The 22208-nt window shown below is 41.0% G+C and overlaps 2 protein-coding genes across 11 annotated transcripts in view; one reads left to right on the forward strand and one right to left on the reverse strand.

Moving 5' to 3' along the window:
• The window catches only part of SLC5A8 (solute carrier family 5 member 8), a 28230-nt gene extending 9945 nt beyond the window's left edge, over nt 1-18285 (forward strand). The window contains exons 6-15 of the mRNA XM_027660125.1: nt 276-416; nt 4268-4397; nt 5797-5885; nt 7180-7292; nt 8584-8651; nt 8947-9033; nt 10061-10254; nt 11455-11558; nt 13117-13202; nt 14700-18285. Of these exons, the coding sequence (XP_027515926.1) occupies nt 276-416; nt 4268-4397; nt 5797-5885; nt 7180-7292; nt 8584-8651; nt 8947-9033; nt 10061-10254; nt 11455-11558; nt 13117-13202; nt 14700-14831 (1144 nt within the window). The 3' untranslated portion in view covers nt 14832-18285. The remainder of the gene's footprint in view (nt 1-275; nt 417-4267; nt 4398-5796; nt 5886-7179; nt 7293-8583; nt 8652-8946; nt 9034-10060; nt 10255-11454; nt 11559-13116; nt 13203-14699) is intronic.
• Nucleotides 18286-18352: 67 nt separating this feature from the next.
• ANO4 (anoctamin 4) overlaps nt 18353-22208 on the reverse strand; it is a 175015-nt gene continuing 171159 nt past the window's right edge. For 9 of the 10 annotated variants that reach the window (XM_027660044.1, XM_027660035.1, XM_027660076.1 and 6 more), the window contains one exon: nt 18353-21977. In XM_027660044.1, the coding sequence (XP_027515845.1) occupies nt 21786-21977 (192 nt within the window). In that variant the 3' untranslated portion in view covers nt 18353-21785. The remainder of the gene's footprint in view (nt 21978-22208) is intronic. The other variant, XM_027660054.1, reaches the window with a different exon arrangement.

Raw genomic sequence — 22208 nt, forward strand, 5'->3', positions numbered from 1 at the left:
ATAGAACTTTGCTTAACACTGTAGTTTATAGGCAAATAAATCTGTCCAACTTCACCTTTGGACAGATCAGAGTGTTTCACTGACTTAGGATATCAGCTCTGAGTTTTAAAATTTGCTTTCTGTGATTTCACATAAAGATAAGAGTATCTGAATGTTCAAAATCTGGCCAAATTAAGCAAGCTTGTATTAGAACAAGCATATAAGCATATAAGGTCTTCACATAATAACAAGATTTTATATTCTGAATTTGTTTTCTCTTTTTCCTCTCATTGTAGCTTTGATCCCAATCCTTTGCAAAGGCACACCTTCTGGACAATTGTTATAGGTGGGACTTTCACGTGGACAGGTATATATGGGGTCAACCAGTCTCAAGTCCAGAGATACATCGCATGCAAAAGCAGATTCCACGCAAAATTGTAAGTCTGCCTGCAGTCACTGTCTGAATTTAGCAGTGACTCTTCTTTATAAGGGAGATTTTTCTAAGAGGAACATGGGGTTCTTTTGTCCATACGAATTTCATTTATAAAGTGTAACAACTTTTGCCTTCTGTTTTGTGGACCAGTAGAAGACAAATGGGCACAATAAGTACTGGTATTCGAATTACATGATTGCTGTAACATTGAACTTTGCGCCTGAGTGCTTCACTGTGCCCAGTATTCTTGCATAGAAATAGGTGCATTAAGTTTATGTCCAACCTAAAGACTAAATATAAAGTACTTGTGCTGAAGTCACATCAAGACAGTATCTTGAATTGCTGTTCTACTAAACCTAAGTCATTGTGTGTGGATTTTGCATAAGTAAAGATTAAAAAATTTTTCCTTAACACTGAGTATAGGCATGAGAAAATGCAGAAATGTCTTATTCAGTGATAAAATTGCTGAGGAATCGTGTATTTTGGGTTCATAATAATCATGACTTTTTTTTAAGAATTAACTATGCAAGCTGGCAGAAAGTTCTGTTTTCTTTGAATGTAAACATTTCTGATGAGCCTTTACTCTAGAACGGAGTATATCTACTAGATCTGTTATTTTACCTTTATCTTTAGTATCATTCCATTAGTTCACAGCTCAGGATTTAAGAATTATTAGCAATCTCATGAAGTCCATTTTTAGAAGAAACATAGAAACACACATCATAACTATAGTCCCTATACATTCTCTGGTACAGTGGCATACAGAGAAGGAGTTTTATAAAGGCTTTCACTTCATAAAGTTAGCAAAATGTCCACAAAATCACGCACAGTTACAACTGAAATGTTTTGGATATATCAATAAAGAAAATTTACTTTTCAACCATTTATGCTGCAGACAGGAATGAGTTGATGCTTGTTATCAGGCTCAGCTCCAGCATTCACTGCCACAGCTCCAACACACCAGATAGCTTCTCCACAATCTCTGACACATGGGTAGGTTCTAGGTTCTCGACACCGCAGAGGCGGGAGGTACATCCCACATCTGTAATGCTGCCTGGAATGATTGCATATGGGAGAACAGCCACATACATTGTACCAGATTTGTGTGCCAGTGAGGCTGTTCTTCCCTAGCACCTGCTCCATGTAGGGCTGTGCCTCTCTCTCACACTCTCCCTACTGTCTTTGCAAGGAGAGACACCTCCAGGGCATCCCAAGAGCAGAGAGTGACTAAAGGAAATCTGGCACCATCGCAGCTTCAGAGTAGATTTCTGAGCTGTTGTGGCAGCTTTGACTGGGACTGGAGGCTATCTACTTCTGCAGGGGTTTGGATGGGATTTATAGCTCATACCATATTAACAGTGGCACAGCCTTAATCAGTATAGTCCTGTCCTGCTGGCATGGGTGGTTGGACTCCATGGCATCACCTTGCTTGTGCTTCATTTGTGCAGGATATTTCCCCTGCATGGAGAAATCATTTTGTATAATGGTTGCAGCTTGTCACAACTATAAACAATGCCATTCTGTGGTGACTATCTAGTTCATTTGCAAATGTAATTAGACACATCTGGCAGGTCATGCTGTTGGTCTGTATCTCTTATTGCCATTTAACCTGTACATAGAATTGCAAAATGTCATCAGGTCAAACTAATAGGGTTTTGTACCCCAATGACATTTACTGTAAGGTTTTGTAAGAGAAAGCACAGTAATAAAGCAGAGCTGAGAAAATAATTCTTTCACAGATGCAGGTTTTGGGAAGGCCTTTAACAGTGACACAAGAATAGGAATTTTCTCAAGCTTTGGGAAAGGATTTCACCCCATTCAAGAAACACACCAGTAGGTATGAGCACATGCTGTCATCCTCAAATAATCACTAGCCAAACTGTACATAACGCTTCTATCTGAACCATAGTAGGCACTCAGAGCAGGAGAGCTACACTGGCAGAAAAATATAGGTTACTAACACGTTTTTCTCTGCTTTCCTTTCAAGGCCATCTGGCATGCCTCAGTGCCAAAGTCTTAGAGCCAGACTGAAACAAACGATTGAAAATAAGCCTTACACAGTCACAGTTCCTACTTCGGCCAAACTCCACCCCATGTTACTCATGCAGAATAAGTGGGAAAACCTCCCTCCAATAGCGCTACAATTATTATACTCCAGTGCTTAGTCATAGGGTGTACCATGAGCTAGGATGTAAATCAGAAGGAAAAACCATCTCTCTTCACTGCCGAACACTGATGCAGTTTAAAAACAAGAATTGCTGGATTCCGACAATTTATTTTGCTTCCTTGTGTTTCTCTTGTATTTCTAAGCTAGAGGTTCTAGGCTGATTCTGCTATTACATCTGTCCAAAAGAGCTGGATTGATTTAGATCATTCGTTAAATTTTGTGCTAAATCAGCTTCTGAGTGTTGTATATCAAGGTAGATTATGCCAATGCAGGAACAGCTTCAGCTAAATAGGTGCAAGACATCCAAACAATGTGTAAGCATCTAAGAGAAGAAGACTACTTCATTTTTACTAAATTAGGCTAGAGAGAAATTTAAAGGGATGTTGGTGCTGTGTTTAGACCACCCCTAATAGCAAATACAATTTCAATGCCTAACAAGGCCTATAAAGTTAGGTTTACCTCTTCATTCATCCTGCTGGTCCTCTAGAGCAGTCCAAAGACTGGTGCCCTTCACCTTCTTAGGAATCAAAAGCACTAAAAGGCCTCCTGAAACATTGCAAGCATGGATGTATTTACACAGAAACCAAAAGTCCTCCTAGAGGAGATCTTAGCAATTGGCACAGGTCCAGGGTATGTGGTCTGTCAGGTAGTTAAATCGCTGTCAGTGATACACAGATAACTGGGAGGAAACTGCTGGAAAGGAACGCTGTTTTTCAAGGCCAAGCTCCCAGTGGGTATGTTTGCTTGAACTGGCCACCCTAGGTGAAAAGAACTTTGTGATCCAGGAGTCACTGAGAGCATAGAAACATTTGAGAAGATTGAAAAGTTAGATGGGAGGCAAAAGCCCTCTCTGGATGAGGAGCAGAATGTGTTTTTCACTACCAGTAGAAGCTGCCTGTTCTGTGTGGCAAAAGCAGCATTAATGCCTGATGAAAAGGCATTTCTGGTCTCACCATTAGCTGAACCTGAAGCTCCCCTCAGGATGTGGAAAGGTGATGGGGTATCTGGATGATACTAGACTCCAAGTTGGTTAGTTACTAAAGGGTTTAGTTAGTAAAGCCCTGAGGTTGCTGACAAACCTCTGTTTCCTGGAAGTGGCAGCCATAGGCTGCTCCAGACAAGGTTCCAGGTCCCAGTGCCTCATTGCTGCCTCCCATAGAGGCTGTCTCAGGAGGAAATGGGAGATCTGTAGCTTTATAAGGCAACTCCAGCATTATATAAGCCCTGCACTACAGCTCCGGGAGTGCTGGTGCTGACTAAAAGGTATCCCACACTTGAATCTGGGGCACCCCGCCTTATAAATCTGCTTAGGGTTTGTCAAGGGGTGTGGCATGGGGGAAGGAGAATCCTCTGACCTGCTGTCTGCATTATACAACTCATACACATGATGAAACATGGTGATTGCCATATCACTCCCATCATCTCCAGAGCAGGCTTTGTCAGGGACTGAGCCTCAGACTGTGCCACCAATACCGGAAGTGTTGTTTGTACATTTAGAACCGTGATCTCACACCAGGTGAAGTGCTGGGAGTCATATGGTGGCTCCCTTGCTGGCAGGCAGTCACCAACCAGGAGGTCTCCTCAGTGCAGGAATGGGTGTGTGCTTGCTTGGCACTGACGGGGTCTTTTGCGGGACATTGAGCTCTAACGTGATCCATGTTTCCATGTTTGCATGTATGTCGATGCAGGTCCCTCTACATCAACCTATTGGGACTCTGGGCAATAATGGCCTGTGCCGCACTGTGTGGGCTGGCCCTCTACTCCATCTACAAAGACTGTGACCCATGGACAGCCAAGCAGGTGTCAGCACTCGACCAGGTAGGGCCCCACATTTTGGTAGAAAGTGGTGAGAGGGCATCCTTCATCTGCAGCCATAAGAATCAGACGGAGGCAGTTCAAGAGTCAGAGGGTTGGGAATAATGACACGCTGAGGTCCTGTATTGGGCGAGTCTGTAACACCAAGGAATTAAGCTGAGACCACAGTGGGAGGAAATACCTGGAGAAAACAGCAGGTCCATCCTTGTCACTGTTCAGACCCTGCATCCTCCAGCTGTGCTGCTGGAGGTCCCTCAGTGCTTGCTAAGGAGGGCAGCAGGGAGAGCAGCACTGTAGAGAGTGCTCAGTCCACCCTTCTCTGCAAATGTTTGGGTTTTTCACCCAAAATGGGCCCAGGAATGTCGACATGCCATGAAACCGCTTTGAAGAGAAGTGAAGAGGCCGGAGCAGCAGTGCCCTTGTGAGTGGCTGTGAGTCCTGGTGAGCTGCTTTGTGTCACCCAACCTAAATTACTCTGTGCTGATGAAAGCAAAAGCCTTTTCAGACTCAAAACATTATCGTGCCAAAAGCATACACCTGGAGAAAGGCTATCAGCAGGCAGTTGTTCACTAGTGATGGAACATGCTTCCCTCCTTTGGAGGAGAGCTGGGCAATCAAACTGTGCTGCAGAGAAACAACCTCATCACAGATGGCAACCTCTCCCTAAATAGACCTTGAGCAGCAGACTTATCTGAGGAATAAGAGTTCTGAGAGTCCATAGACTGGCCAGAGTCAGGGTCCATGGAAATCAAATGCCTTTTATTTGTATGTTTAAGGCTAAGATAATCACAGGCTCTGGATAACGCTCCAATGTACAGTAAGCTGGAAAGCCAGGAGAAGAGCACAGACAATGGAGCACCTGAGGCAGGACCACCTGGTCTTTAAGGGAAAAAGGAAACCTGAAGGAAATTAAGTTGTTCCTGTCAGTCAAATTCTTTTGGTAGAAACTGGAAGCAAGATACTAAGAAGACCAACTTGTCTGTGAAAAAAAAAATGGTTCTCAGGAAGAAAATCTTAAAATTCCTCTCTCTTTCCAGCACTCAAATGTTGCAAAGGTCAAAAAATATCTCACAGTTTCCAATAATGAAATTGTTTTCAGGTACCTTGAGGTTATTGGACTGTATATAAAAACCTTTTTGTGGAGTCAACAGCAGAAAAAGCATCTACTGTGGTATCCAATCCCCTCAACAGACTACCTGCTGCCCAACACTAGCTTCCTATACCATTGTCACTGGAAACAAAGTTTTCTCTGTAGAAAACCAATAATTGGAGCAAAATGGCACATTAAAAATTAGAACAGCTGGACAAAATGCCAGTGAGAAGGTCTATTAACAAAAATAATAGAGTGATAAAATGAAAAATTAGGACAAGATGATGATACTTCTTACTCTGAATTTTTCAGCTAATGCCATACCTGGTGCTGGATATCCTGCGCGATTTTCCAGGAGTGCCAGGGCTTTTTGTGGCTAGTGCCTACAGTGGGACATTAAGGTAATTTAATAATTTAGAAACTACTATCTTTTTTCCTTTTTTTGTTGGAGCTAAAGTTCCATTTGTATTAAAACTTTAGCATTTCAGTTTTTTATCTTGCAAATTTTTATTCTTCAAAAAAAGCACTTTAGCATCTCTGATGATGCACCTTAAAAATCCATAGTTTCCAACAGTGCTGCTCTGAGGTCCTAGGACTCAAAGCTGCTTGGATTTCCCTATTAACATGAGGATATGGCTACCTACATGTGATGTATATCACTAACAAATCCCCCTTTCTGTGCTGTGCTTTTAAAGCCCCTGTGCTATAGGAATTTTTGAGTATTATAAATGAGTAGTTACACCAAATAGCTACAATTTCAGGAAATTTCCTACTGCTTGTCTTTAATTTTCCAGTTTCAAATCTGCATAACAAAAGCCACCTGCCTTTCCTCACCCCCGATCTTTAGAGTTTTCTTTTCCAGGGTTCCTGGGCTTCTGATTGTCTTGAATTAATCCCATGAAACAACGATCACTATATATTTTTACTGTAGGAGACAAATTGATACCCTTCTATTCCATAGGTGAAGCGTTTTGTTCCGCTTTCCCAAGGAGTACCCTTTAGGAAACATTGTCTATCCCAAGGAATTCTTTGAATAGGCAGATAAAAATGAAGAAACTTATGAATGTGACACCAGAATAAACTTTCTTGTTCTGAGTACTTGTAGCTACATAAATAGAGGGAACAGCCAAGATTGTTTTCACATGCTGAAGAAAAGTTGGTGGCTTACAAGAACAAGGTACACAGACACAAGATCACCAGTCTGACTTTGTGCCTTAGGAGTGCTGGTTTTTCTGACCCCACAGGAAGCCTACAATAGTTCATCAATTAGATCCCTAATTTTTAGATGACCATAATTAGGTTATCTGAATCCTCCTCTCAGAGTGAGTTCAAAGTAAGTAAGTGGGAATTTTACCTTCATAGATAGGTACTGTAGATCATTTATGAAGGTATAACATATAGCAGTAGTGTTTACAGCTTAGCCATAAATATTTTCATTGACTTCTCCAGGCCCAACTCAACTTTTCATCAGGATTTTCTTTGTCTTCACCAAGAGTAATTTTTTTAAACAATTTTTGTAAGCTATTAACTGCATCACCTGGAATAATAAGTTATTTTGACCAATACAGCAGTTACATTAGTTTTCTGACACTGTTCTAGACAGTGGCAGTTTCTCTCTGCCAGTAACCCACCTGTTATCTATGATTTCAGCTTCTAAGATAAAAAAAAAAATTGTATAAATCTTGCCTTCTGTAGTACGGTGTCCTCCAGCATCAATGCTCTGGCTGCCGTGACTGTTGAAGACCTCATTAAGCCCTACTTCAGATCACTCTCTGAAAAGAAGTTGTCATGGATTTCCATGGGGATGAGTATGTCTGGAAAACATCTTTTCTGCTTTTGCTTTATGAAGTGAGGGCTTGATTCAGATCTCTCTTATGATAGTGTAAGTCAGGAGTAAAAAATTCACAGTAGTGGGACTATGTTGGTGCAACATCTGGGGGAGACAAGATCGCCTGCGTAGGTTTTACACAAATGGGGAATAAGTGAGTTTAAGAAAAAGAATCTTGTTAGGTCTTTAAGCAGGAAAGATGCACTGCATTTGTGTTCAATATTGATTTGCAATACTACAAACCCAAATGTCTTAGCTATTTTTCTTTCATTTGTCAAAAATGAGAAGCATAGGAAACAGTTTTCTAACAAACCTTTTGAACTGATACACAAGCAATAGCATTGTGTCCCAGAAATATTCCAGAGAATGAGAAACTTCACATCTTCTCTGATATACTCTTAGACTCTCACTGTGTTTAGCTCTTCTCTTAGCTTAATGTAGCTCAAAGAGGATCAAAACTAGGCTGAGCAGATGGTTTAAATCTGTGAAGTGCAATTGCCATGTCTGCTAGCTGTACTGTCCAGCTGCAGGTGTAGCCCAGCAAAGTGTTTGTAGTAACATGGAAATACCACAGTTCCAACATGGTGTCACAGGCCATACCAGTGAGCACAACATACTGGTGGTAGGGTAACAAGTATTAAATATTTTCACCTGAAGGAAGTTTCTTAAACATTATTGCAAACAATGCTTATGCCAAAATTGTTGTTTGTCATGAGTTGCCTGACACATCACATTAAACAGTGAGATTAACATATTGCTTATGCAGTGAAACTCACCAGGGACGGAGGTGGAAAAAACAAGTAATCCAGTTTTATGGGTCCTGGGAAGACACACTATATCCTTGTGACCCAGGATGTTCTTTGTCATGGTGCCAGCTCCCAGTAATCTACCAGCATTTACTTTTTTGCTCCAAAGGCTTTAGACTGAGAAGCAAAAATCATTCCGTCAAAATAAGGACAATGACACAGGAGATTAGCTGAGGAATATAAATAATACATGTTATTGCCACTATGACTAATCCATATGGCTGCCATTTAGTAACTAATCTTTGGTACTATACAGGAAGAAGATTTTGTCCAGTTTGCATGTTCTCCTCTTAATGTAAGCAGAAAGCTGACCTTTTGACCAATTCAGGCTCTCTTATTAAAAATCTAGATACTAGCAGGTTTATCTTGTAGATGTCAAGGCCATGCTGGGTTAGACATAAACCTTTCTACTAGTGATTTTCAAACTTTGGCAGATTTGTGCATTGTTTTGCTTTTCCCACACAGGCCTGTTTTATGGTGGAGTCTGTATTGCTATGGCTGCAGTGGCATCTCTTCTGGGAGCCTTGTTGCAGGTAAGTGTCAGACAGCTTTTTCATGCCCATGTTGAATGATCCAGAATGAATTATGTAAGAAAATAATTGCTGGATACCATTATGAGATTAGTTTTATTCTTCGTTGGGTACTGACCTCAAACCACCCATGGCTCAACCTCTGCTTTAAGCACCTGTGTAACTATACCTGGCAGCTGAGTACACACCAGTTAAAAAAATTCTCATAATTTCTTTCTCAATGTCTTCCCTTCTTGTCACTTTGGAGGCTTTACCTTTTGTGCACAGCACCTGATAGCAGACTCCCTTCCTTCCTCAGGCAGCACTCAGCATTTTTGGCATGGTCGGTGGCCCCCTTTTAGGATTGTTTGCCTTGGGAATCCTCTGCTCCTTTGCAAATGGAATTGTAAGTAGAAATTTAAAGACCTGTTTGTCCAAAATTTTTTTATAATTTTGGGCATCTCCTTAATCCTCTTCCACCAATACATTGGGCAGCAGGGGAGATGTCTTTGGTACTTCCTGTGAGGACATTACACTTTGCTCCCTTTCTTCTTTTTCCTAAGGAAATGATGAATAGGACTGTATAGACTTTTGGATTTCCATCCCGTGAAGAGATTTCCATGTTCAGAAGGGGGAAAATATTCTGAATAAAAATAGAACTATGACAAGGATTTATTAAAACCATAGTTTTAGAAGCAGGGAACAATGCATCTTGAGATGTAGCTGAACAACCAATAGGCTCAGAGAATGCTGGCCTGTCTGAGCAAAAGGGGGTCAGGCTGGAAAAATGAGGCCTAAGGGCTTGCAGCCCAAACTGGGGTATTTTCAGAGTGCTTCAGTATCGTGAAATTATCATTTCCAGAGGAAAACACTATTCCATAAAAAAAGGATTTTATGAACTTTGTTAATATGGTCCATGGGATAGTCTGGCAGGATTGCTATTTAGTAATCCTGAGATGTTCACTAATCACTAAGCTTTGTCTCTTTGCAGTGGCAAATTTTATATATATACTAAAGTACAAAAAAAAATAATCACAAGGTGTCAACCAAAAAGTCTACCTATGCCTGAGGTAGGAGAGAGTTTTCACAGAAACAGGTCAGGTAAGAAAATGGAAAAATTGCTTCTGTGTTTGTTCAAGAAGGGTCTCAGATAAAGCAGAATTTTCCCATATACTATGCAGGCCAAAGTTATCCTTTGATTATAAAGACCTGGTAGCCAAATAAAAAGAGGTATGCTCAGGATCTGTGAGGAAACACTGTATGTCCCAAAAGGGGAATGAAGTAAAGTCCCCAGCTCCTCCCAACTGTATATTTCATTTCTGCCATGGAGCCTACAGTTTAGATTATCTTGACTGTTTCTTACTTGTCTAGTTTTTTCTTTCAAAATCCTTATGTTTTTCATGTAAATCCAAGTTTCATTTTTTATTTTGCAGGGTGCATTTGTGGGTCTTGTCAGTGGCTTCGCTATTTCACTTTGGGTTGGAATCGGATCTCAGATTTATCCTCCACTCCCAGAGAGGACCAAGCCACTATATCTCTCAACTGCAGGCTGTAATATGTCTTCAGGAAATATAACATCAACAGAAATTCCATTAACAACAATATTCAGCACACCAGCTGCAGAGAGGTATATGAGTTCATCAAGTGCAATCAGCAAATGTGTAATTGTTTTAAAGCAACACAAACATCTGCAGAGCATTTGGGTTACTATAACTATTCCTCTCTGGTTTACCTACCATGCTATTTAAGATGCAGAAGTTTCTTCTGTTTTTTTGTTTTTTTTTTTTTATTTTCCTGTGAAAATGAAGTTTGTCTGAGTTATCACAGAACAGAAGTCAAAATGAATCTTCCTATTGATCTGAAAAGCTTCAATTCAATATTTGAGTCTAAAGGCTTGGATATGCCTTACTGTGAACCACAGTGTTAAACAAAAATAACATTTATAGTTATTAGATTAACTTCTACAGACTGTCACATAAATTAAAGGAGTAGGCATTTAAAGGGCAATTTACCAGTTTAACTGCTCTACCTACAGCAACTTGTCTATGCAGAATAGTTCTATTCAGGAAGTTCAGAAGTTGTAATCCATACAAAGGACACAACACAAGGAATTTCCTCCATTCTTCAATTACCATATGTCTTATTCTGGACAATCACAATTAAATTAAACAGTTATGAATGGCAATATAGGGAACAGCAGGAACAGAAAGAAGCTGAACAAAGACATTTGCAGGGTTTCCAAATCCTTACCCCTTAGAGCACTGCACAGTCAAGAGGTACCCTGATACACACATGGGTGCCCAGCATCCAGTTTCATATACTACAGCTCTTGCATGAGACCTCCAGCATTGCTCCTGACTGCAGAGAAGCAACTGTTGTGACAGAGCATATGGTCAGGGATAACAAAATAAGGTGTAGACAGTTGCTCTATTGTTTCTGGCTGTTTAGGGCTGTACAGGGTTGATTTCCTTGTGTGGTTTTTTTTCTGTGTCCCTTCCTTTAAATAACCTCACCCTTCAGAAAGAAACAATCCCTTAATCTGGATAACTGGAGTGTTCAACTGTGCCCTTGGTTCATAACAAAGACAGGACTGTCCTGTTTCACCTGCTCTGTCTCACTGTACTGACCAGCCTTCTTTCTTGCGAAGGAACTTGTCCTATGAATTTTGAAACAAATTTGCAATGCACATATTGTATGGAGGTAGCTCAAGATTACCAGGCTGCTTGGTTCAGAAGAAACTCTGTATTTATAGACTGTCTGGAAACAGACATTTTCAAAGTGCTTGGAACAGGAAAGAAAGATTAACACTTTTTCTGCTCTATTTCAGGCCTGCCCTGGCAGACAACTGGTATTCCTTGTCTTACCTCTACTTCAGCACACTTGGGACACTTATCACAGTAGTTGTGGGAATAATTATCAGCCTCCTAACAGGTACTAGTTCCAAAGCTGTGGCTGAACGTGTCTTAGATCTCTGTCAAACTAAGATGACCAGAGCTGTCATTGCCACAGGAAGTGCCGTTGACCTATTGCAAGCACTGTATTACCATCCTAAATGTAATTTCCTCCCCTCAGCCCTTCTGCATCCCATTCTTGGTCTCTGCTTACAACAAAAGTTACTTCAAGTCTCTGAGGAGAAACAAGTTTTAGCATATTTGTAAACCTGAGGGGAAAAAAAAAGTGTAAGACGTGTCTTTCCTGTTTTATTAGATGCCAGCAGAGGCTGGAGGTTTAAGGTTTGTCCCTGAACATCAACAACTCCAAGCAAGGACAATACACCCATGCTTCTAGAGGACAATAGCACTTTTACCTTCAGTGAGTTCAGAGCACTCAAGGGTTATTGCCTGCACCTATATAGTGCATGCTTTTCACCACATTCCCCAAGAACGTGCCTAAGAGCTGCATGGCTATGTTAGCTTCTTTCTGTTTCCCAGTCCTTTTGTGCAAGGGAAAAAGCAGCACCCCATGGGTAAGAGTGAGGACTTCAGCTCCAGCCCGTGGCCTCACTACTTTTGCATCCAGGTGAGATGCAACGTGCACTTGTCATCCACCTCGTGCATGGCAGAAATATCAAAAAAGCAGCTGCTTTCACAGCTTTACCCAGTATCCCCAGCCGGATTCCTATGACAGCCCTAAACTTCAAGGCTGTTAGATTTCTAACTTTTAGTCTGATCCACAACTATGAAACTCCAAACTCAGCAAATAAACTCACTTCCATTAGCTTCCCTCTGCCTTGCAACTAATAAGTACAAGCTAAACTTTTACCCTTTTCCTTTTAAGTTTTTATAAGATTTGCTCCCTACTTTCTTCCAATCCCATGCTCTTCCCACTGCTATAGTGATGCTTGTAGCCAAATTTTGCTTTTTACCAGCTTGGGATCAGGTTACTTACAGGCCATGAAATAAAGCCTGAAAACCAGACAACTCAGTAAATCCAGATAAGGAATACTGAGCCTAAGAAACAGAAACACAAAAGAACTTACCCAACCACAATGTCACCCTACTTCTTGTGGAGTAAGATCCCATTTAAGCCTCAGGTTGCAAGCAGAGCTAATTCCCAACACTTACATCTCCTTTATTTTCCTCACAAGGATAGATAATCTTCCATGCCTTAAAAATGCCCAAACATTCCGTTAACCTTCATCTCCCCACATTACGGCTGCCCTTAAATAATTCACTATAAAAATTGCTGGTGAGTTTGGAGACAGGAGTCTTGCTGACAAGGAGCTGAGAACTGGGGCTCAGGGCCCAGGGTAGCACAGCTCCTGGACTGGCAGGGTAATCCTAGACGTAATCATATGTGATTCATTCTTTTCTGATCATCGGCAGATTCTATGCTTTTTTCCGAAATAGGAAATCTGAGGAGGACCTAGGATGCTGGGAAATGGCTAAGGCAATTCAAATAGACCTTGAGGGATCATTTTATATATTGGGAGGTGCAGGATATATATCTTTGTGTAGAAATTACAGACTGAAACCTGTTTGTTTTGCAGGAGGACTAAAGCAGAACACTGATCGTAAATTCCTGCTGACCAAGGAAGATTTCCTGTCCAACTTCTCCCGATCTAAATCAGAGACAGTAAGTGTAATTGTGCATCTTTGATTCAAATCAATCTTTCCTCCTGTGGACAAAGCTGAACAGTCCTCGTCTTGCTTTTTTCCCACCAGGATGAATAGCACCTGATGCTGCCTGATATGACTATGTACTTTAAGGCAGTATCAGAGCACAGGGTTGGTAGGAGTAAGACGACTCCCATAGGCAAGGAAGCTATGTTTTGCCACAGCTTGACTTCAGTCAGCAACAGAGCAGCAACTGAGAAAAGAGACAGTTGTTCTCTATGTTTCTGCTAAAATACTCCCTAACTAGCCTCTTGGAAGATGCCTCAAGGCATACTTGGGATTCATCAAAGCTTCCTTTGTTTGTAGATGTATGTTCTCTGAAGTCTGGATTTTTTTGTAACTTTGGCTACTGTTTGAGAGAAAACATTTTTAGTCAGTGTATCTGTTTCCTACCTCCCTCCCCAAGATAAAAGAAAAGGAGAAGCATTATTGGGTAATAACGTCTCTTGGAAGGGACAATACAGGAGAATTATTTTTTTTGTAAATAAACTACAGATCAGTTTTCAATCAATATCATCAGCTGAACATTCAAGCTCAGCTTTGTTCAGTGCTTTTCAGGTGCTGCACTACAGGCAGTGGTTGTATCTTTGAGGTGGTCCAGCTTACAAAATGTTTTTCCTCTATACTGACAACTCCTTTTAGGATGATCCTATGTATTTCAATTTCAGGATAAGAAAACCAGAACACAAGTGAAAGAAAGGGATTTTTTTACCAAACTATTGTAATGCTGTTTGCCCATGTCAGTACTGGAGGCCAGCTGTCGAGTTACTGTTATTAACTGTCTTTAATGGGCCAACATCTGTTTCCACTATCTGGGAATTTAATTCTGGAAGTCTTTTGCAAAAAAGAACAATGGAAGCTAATGTCCAGAGCCATACTTATTTTATGGCTGGAGTCAGAAATAAGTATCTGTGTTTTATATGGCTAAGAGCTGGAAAACAAGTGGTTTGGCATCACAAATAATGCAGAAAGTTGTTGAGATAAAAAAGACAGGGTGAGCTGAGCAACTTTCCACACATGAAGAGCTCAACATCCATTATGTTTAACAGAAATGGAACATCAAAGCAATGATACATGTTAATCTGCTCTTCCTGTCAGAAATGGGGGAAGGATGAAGGGTTGGGAGTCAAGAGCTCAAAGACCTGGTATCATTAGACATGAAAACAGCAATTAGAACTTTGGACTCCCAAAGCCACTTCAGCCAATTTACAGGACAAGAACATTTTATGTGACAAGAGCATTTTACACAACTAGTACCTTATGCAATAAGGAACTTTCCATGCCCCTGAAAAATGCCATCTACTGCAATGAGTAAGTGTTTGTGCTCTGTCAGCAACCAACATGTGTTTTCCTGCAAGGCACCCTGTATGTCAGGACTGACTGCTGGTATGCAGGTCAAAGAGAGGAATACTGTTCCTTCTGCTTCACAGCATGGCTTCTGTCTTTTGTTTTCTAGCCAGAGAATGTGGAAGTGTTGAACTGTAAACCATTTACCGTGACAGACGAAGGAACTGATAATCCTGCTTTCAGCCACATTGAAATGGATGTTGCAAGTGATAAGAACAAAGTCAATGGTCTTCATATGTGACACAAGGCAACGTCAGCCCACGAAGACAGTTTTCCTCATGCAAAGCACTGTTGGCATTCCTGTTCTGGGTCGGTTACCAGTTCTACTTGGGTCATGGGCAGGCATCTGCAGAGCTTTGTGGCACCGTTGCCCTTGTATGACCTCGACATTAGTCAAGAAAGGAATCAGGTCTTTCTTGTACTTCCTCACTCTTTCACTCTGGATCTTGGTGACAGGGTTTAAGGCAATGTTTCTATGTGAAATATTTGCCAGATATTCTTGAGCCTCCTGGAAAATACCTGCTTTTAATCTCATTTCACCCTCAGAGTAAATTTTTTATTTGGGAAGATTACTATTCCCCCAGACATGGCTGTTTTTCTGGTTTGTGTTTTTCTTTTGTCTTTTAAGGCATTGAAAGTATTAAGAGATTAGGGTCGTGGGACTATCAGATTGCAAGAAACAAGTGTTCTTTTTTTTTTGGTACGGGAGCTGTATTTAATGCCATCTGGTTACTTTGTAGAACTGATCCTGAGAGTGTATTTATTTTGCTGGTTTCATCATCTGTTTGTTTTTATTAAGCCACTTGTTCCTTGGTTACATGCATCTCCTCCTCTGTGCTCACTGATGGAAGATACAATAGTGACTTTGTTGGTGGGTAGAGGCAAGAGTCAGTACTGTCGTCCCCTTCACACTCCATCTCCCTCTTCTGCTCTATCTTGCCCTTACAGAGCTTGTGCTTATGAAGGAAATGAGTTATTGGGATTTTTATTCAATACCATAGAGCAGAACCACTGTATTCTTCTACTTCATGCCCAGCGTGCCAGCCTAGGATTGCTCTTGCACTGGACTGGGCATAGTGTGGCAGAGATGTTAATAAAGAAGAGGGCCCTTTTGGCTATACTGGACTAGAGGGAAGGCTGCATCTGCAGTTGCCACTGTTGTTATCTCCAGAGCTGCGAGCTGAAACTTCACGTACCCATTTGTATTCAGGCAGTCCTTGTATCTCTGGGGATTCACGTTCAAAGTTGACTCAGGCAAGAGTGCACTGTGTGTTTTGGCAGGCAGGCAAAGCCACCTGCACAGTTCTGCAGGACAGGGAAGGGATCACAGAGGATGTCATTTGGTGAAGGCTTCTCCAGGGCTGCAGGCCATGGAATGGCTTGTCATCTGGTTGGACTGCCAAGAGAAGCTGAACAGCTTCTGTGCACAGACCCTGCCTGCACTGTGCTGGTGTTTTGGGAGGGTGAAAGCCCCCACTACTTCCTTCTCCTGCACACTCTTTGGTACAACAGGGAATAGATTCTGATCCACTGTGTTGGTTTTGTACTTCAGACTTTTACTATGGGTACACAAGAATGTTTAAAACTTCTCTACATCAGCAGAATCAAGTTGGAAAATAAAAGCCATTGCGGGAAAGTTGAGCTGTGAAGCCTAGGGAGCAGTCATGCTTGAGAATCAAGTGAAAAATTGATGGCATGTCTTAAATGCTTTCTAAAAGTTATGCTGCATTTGTGCCAAGTACTGAGCTGCTGTAACTTGGAATATGATGCAGTGCTAACTTATCTACCTTGACTGGGGCCCTTTAGCATCTAAATCAATTTTTTTCTGTGCCCCTGTGACAGAGGGCACTTTATGATCTACTACGTAAGATGAACTGTCAGGATCAGAAAATAGGAGGATGAAAAAATGGGCTCCAAGGACCAGACCTCTACTAGAGGAGAACAGGGCACTGTGTGGATTTCACGAAGGACATGACTCCCTTGGCTAACCCAGCACAAAACTATGAGACTGGGGCAGGTTTCCCCTTTGCCTCCTGAAGCACTGGTTTGCATGATCCAATCCAGAGTTTAGGACCCTTGTCTCACATTCCTCTGCTGCAGCTCTGTGTTCAGGTCATTGCCTAAAGCTGCTGTGTGGAAGGGGTATGAGTGAAGAGATAGATCTCATGAGTTATGTCTTGTGTCCCTATATCTAGGATCTGAGACAAACAATAGCTTCCTGAATAAATCTCCTGAGATTTGGGACAGGAATCTCTGTTCTGAGACTATCCTAGTCACTCTGAGATAATTAGCCCATTGACTGAATGAGCTGGTTATGCTTCTAGAGCCTCAGAAGATAACTGCCTTGTCTTGTTCAGCCTTGTACCTTGTCTTCATGACAGAGAAACAGATATGGCATTCTGTGCTATGGAATAGTTCTTGAGCCTTGGAGTATAATAATTTTTATTTACCAGGTACTTTCACCCACAGATCTGAAAAAGGGTAAGTACTGGTATCTCCATGCTGTTGCAGAGTGCTGAAGTGGACCAGGGTGCCTCTGTGTACTTGTGCTTTGTGAGAGAGAGTAAGCTGTGAACAGAGAACAGAAGCCTGCAGCAAGCACTTGACCTGTGTGCCTGCTGGTATGGCTACAGCCTTCCCAACACAAATGCTGAATTCCCATCCCATTCAGATGGGATGCTTCTCCTGAGGCTGACTGGTCACTCCTGTGTTAAACAGCATCAGCATGTCCTTTGTGCACCACTCTGTGCTGAGATCACTGTGCTGTAGTTGATGCTGCCTTAAGCTATCTTAGATCATCTGTAACTTCTACCTGTTTTGTTCATGAAGACTAATCTTCCTGGTTATCGTAGTTAAAAAATGTAGCGACATAGAGTTTTCTTCTCAGTGCTTCCATACTTGTTTAAAAGTTCCCATACTTATTTATAAAAGAGAAAACACATAAATTACCATCTTACCTCCCCTTTGTTGCTTGAAGTCATTATTTGAGCACTGAGCAGTCATTTAACTCTAATTTTGGTATTAAGTGAAAGTTTGGGCTAGGTAGTATCTATCAGTCCACAATCATAACATAAAGATGAGTTTTCACTGGGGAGAATATCTTGCTGTAAGTGGTTTAGAGACAAACATCCTTCAGCTTTGCAGATGACCTCTGCAACTACCCTGTTTCTTGCTAACTAATCTCCCATGACCGCTGCAGAGCTACAAAGTGACTCTGCTTTAATTTTTTTCTATCTGCTTCTTGTTTTAATTGGTATCATTAATTAAAACAATTCATTAATTCTGAATAGTATTTTCTCTGGGATCATATACTGTCCTCTGCTAGCTGGACTCTGAGCCAGGGCCTTTCTTGTCTATGTAAAAGAAGCAAGATAATTTTTGAAGTCTCCATCCCACTCCTGCACCCCGATCTTTCATCTCTTCCAGCTAAAAGCTTACCTGACAAAGATATATGGGTTGCTCAAAACTAATTAATTCTGTGGGAGCAGTCCACACTGTCCAAATTACACGCAGCATCTGGCAGACCCACAAGACAAAACAAGGAGGAACCTGTTTAAGTAGAAATATTAAAAAAAACCCCAACAACCCTAACAGGAACAATATTTGACTACGTAAATACACAAAAGATCCACTGAGAGAAAGCACTGGTGGGTTTTGGCTCTTTTAGGGCTGCATTGATATTTGCTTCTACCTGACTGGTCTGTTTGCTTGCTGAACAAATAAGGTAGATAGAAAAGGAAGTAAAGAATGCCAACCAGTAAATTTTCATATGCATAATTTATTTTAAAGTTTATTATATCACATTATACAAGCATTAAACATGGCTTTATGTTGATGATTTTTTTTAAAGTGTGAAAACTTGACATTCTTCTCTATAGAATTTTTCTATTTACAAATAAACAATCTCTCTATATACTTCATATATATATTATATATATGGTAAATAATGTAACTCCCCTCAGAAAGATTTAAAATAAAAAAAACCTGATTTGTAAACATGGTTTCTGTCATAGTATTTGGTGGCTTGAATGCAGATGATGTTCTGTACCTAGATTTTTCTTTTGTCAAAGTATCCAGGTTGTTCATTTACACTTTTTATTCTGAGATCTGTAAAACCAGCATGGGACAGAATGCAAAAAATATAGCAAACAGGCTGAAAAACTGTCCCAATATACAATTTTTTCCTTGGTTTTAAAAACTGGTGTGTAACTGCTCATGAAGTACATGCTGCTGTCAAGAGTGGTCTATGGAGATCAACCCTATGCTCATTGCAAGATGATTTCACAGTAAATCCTCTAATGTGTGTGCTGTCCTGCTTGCTATGTAACATGTCTGTGGCATGCAATGAGGTTGCGTTTTTTTCTCATTCCCATGAAGGTAGTGCTCTCGTGGAGCTGGAATAAGTAAACAACATACAGGATGGTCACCTGGAGGTTTAAGCAAAACCTATCATCAGATCAGGAAGGGAATGGCATAAATTAGTTATCTAGAGACCATTAAAATTCCATTTATTATTATTGTCCTATTATTTTTGTTTTCTTAATAAATAAAGAGGGCATCTTTCCTGAGTGTTCTGCTATATAGCTCTGAAGGACTCCAGGGAAATCTATTCAGCACACCAGCAGCAGAGAAACCTCGATGGGTTGACTGGTCAACCTAAAGTGACAGAAATGTACTCAGGGTCTGCCAGGGAGGTCAGAGCCCCTTGCAGCATCATACTAGTGTAAGCTTGGCAAGCAGCCAGCCTATGATCTCATTTAGAGCAGAGTGGGACACAACTTCTAGCAATGTATTGTCAGGAAAATTCATCATAATGTAGCTATGTTGAAAACTACTCTCAAAAGCAATTAATATCCATTGTGTTTCTGCTGCACTTTATTTGTTTCAGCACATTTTATTGAAGTGGTTCCTCTGGAGTGAAAGTCAGTTTATATTCTGCTGGGTTTCAGTTGAGATCTTGGAAGCTACTGAGATCTAAGTTAACATAGCTGTATCTTACTGCAGGAGACTGCAAAGGTTCACACTCATATGGGTGACCACAATTTTATGCATGACTCGTCTTACTTTACTACTTAGCAAACAGTTTCTAAGCTCTTGTCGTCTGTTGGTTTAGGTATAAAACAGAGGGTAAGCAAACCCAATTGTTCATGTGAATTTGATCTGAATGTGATTTTGCACAGCGATCCTGCCCAAAAGTCCCCAGACTGCCAGTGCAGTACAAAACTGTAGATGGTGGATGGCAAATGCTAACACATCTGGCATGTGTGTATTGGAGATCAACACTGCCTAATCCCTACACCCTATCTACAGAGACAGAAAAAATCCTACTTCACCACTGTCCACGCGGGATGTGTCCGCAGCTGCTGTAAGCTGAAGCAAAGATGAACAAGTTCACTTCCTCATTAGTCAGGAATACGCCCTACAACCACTAGCTGTGCTCCCCACTCAGTTTGGCACTAAGTCAACACAGAACGCACTAATCCTGAAGTTCTTTCAGTGCTTATGTTGCCTCATGGGACTTTCAGGCTTGGCCCAGGAGCAGTTGATAAAAGGGAGCTGCTATGTCATTTATCCGCTTCATGTAGGAAGGTGGTTCACTACTGGAGGAGGTTTCTTGCTACAAGGAAGAAAATGTAGGCAGGCAGCGGCTACAGAGAGGAGGGTACACATATTTTCTTCCAACCCTCTCCTTCCTGAAGTCATATTACCTTTCATTAAAGCTTTTCCCCTTCATGGAAATAGCACAGTTCTCCCTTACAGTGGAAAGAAGACAATAGATCTAATTTGGTGATATGGTTCTTGGTGCAAGTGCTCCTGTTGTCTTGTGAAGCTTGAGGTATCCATCCATAGGGTCTTGCATTGTGTGGTCTGTCCAGAAGGGCAAATTCTAGTCCTTCTATCAAATTATTTCCAGAATAACTTGTAGAAACAACTGATGGAAGAGTTTTTGATTAATATTGCTCCATACAACACTTATGGAGTCTTCAGAGCTACAACTCCACAATTTTGGGTTAGTGGTCTGGGAAATTTTTAATTTCTTAATGCTAGGGAATTTCCTAAAGGTATAGACAGTAGCCTGTTTTGCACAAGTTTAATTTGCAGCCTGTGTAGAATTACTCTGCATAAAGGATTTCAAGCTATTTCATACTACAGTCTGTTGTTTTATTTTTTCCCCTCCACCCCTTTATAGATAACGGAAGGATGAATGAAGAAAGTGTTACAAGATATTCAGGATGATTGTGTTCTTTTGTTCTGATGACTTTGTTAATTTGTCTGTTTTTCTTTGTTTTACTTATGCAAATAGGTCTTTAAGACACAGTCTGACTTCTGCATAAATGCATCCTAATTCTTGACTAGAGCTCAATGTGATCTTGCAATACAAATACATGGGCAGTTTTGGGCAAGATGCCCTAACCTGATTTGATTCCTTCAGACACGAGACAGTCCTATAGCTGAAAAGGCACTGTTCAAATATTTAAAATATATTACCAACTTTGCACAGTATCATTTCCAAACAAATGACCCTACAGTTAAATACCTCTGGCCACATTTAGATGCTTGGCTATCTGTCAGCACTTCTGCATGCCTACATTTTTCAGCATTGTTAGACCAGTTGATCAGACTCATGATCATGCATCTCTTCCTAAATATTGTTGAGCAATGGAAATGGTCCACATGTGTGACCATAACTGGTGACAAATGCAAACTAGTACAGTCCAGTCCACTGTGGAAGAGAGCAACACTGCCATGCACGTGCTGCAGGTGGTGGCCATACACACGGACAAGTACTGCCATGTTGCCAAGGCGCAGTCACTGATTATGAAGTAGCAACCTCATGAGAATGAGCCATAAGATCACCAAGTTCTCTAAAGCACTGTAAGATATATAACTGCTTTGAAGTTTAGGGCCTTGAATTTAAGTCAGGGCCTGGGAGCTTCCTGGAAAGAGTGCAGAGACATAGCATTGGGCTGATGTGCTTACGTTCACATCAGCTCTGGAGAAGACTAAGCCTTGCAAAGATTTCTAATTTCAAAAGGCTTATGACAATATCCACCCTACTAAACAGGGGCCCACATGTGTTAAGTGCACACAACATTACTGGCTATTCCTTTCAGTGCACTCTCCACAGCAGAAAACCAGGAATTCTTTATAAACGGAGTTCTTATCTTCTTTTAAGCACTTTCTTTCTCACCCGTCATGGCCACTCGTTGTGATAAGATTTTCCATTCTTTTTTCTTTCCTTCCGCTCTTTCTGCAGACGTTCTAGTTCAGCTTCATACATCATTTCCTGAATCAGGTACTTTTCTCTCCTCATCCGATCTCTCAGATCTTTTGGAAGATCTGGGATTAAGTAGGAGATCAGGTGCTTTATGCAAAAGACAAGGTGCTGTGAAAACAAAAAAAGGAATGAAAAATCGAAAATCTTAGGAAGGAAACAAGTACTTTTCGTGTCTTCTGAAAACCCTCTCTTTCCAATTTACAGAAAGATGATGTGTTAAAACCAAACCCATTACTGATTTTGAATAAAACAAACCACGAGGTTTTTTTTCCCCACAAAAACTCCAGCCAAAATCAGCTGGGTATGGATCACAGCAAAGGTTATGAGCAGCTGAGTTCA

This window comes from Corapipo altera, unplaced genomic scaffold (assembly GCF_003945725.1).
Source record: "Corapipo altera isolate COAL_440 unplaced genomic scaffold, ASM394572v1 1, whole genome shotgun sequence".
NCBI classification, from domain to species: Eukaryota; Metazoa; Chordata; class Aves; order Passeriformes; family Pipridae; genus Corapipo; species Corapipo altera.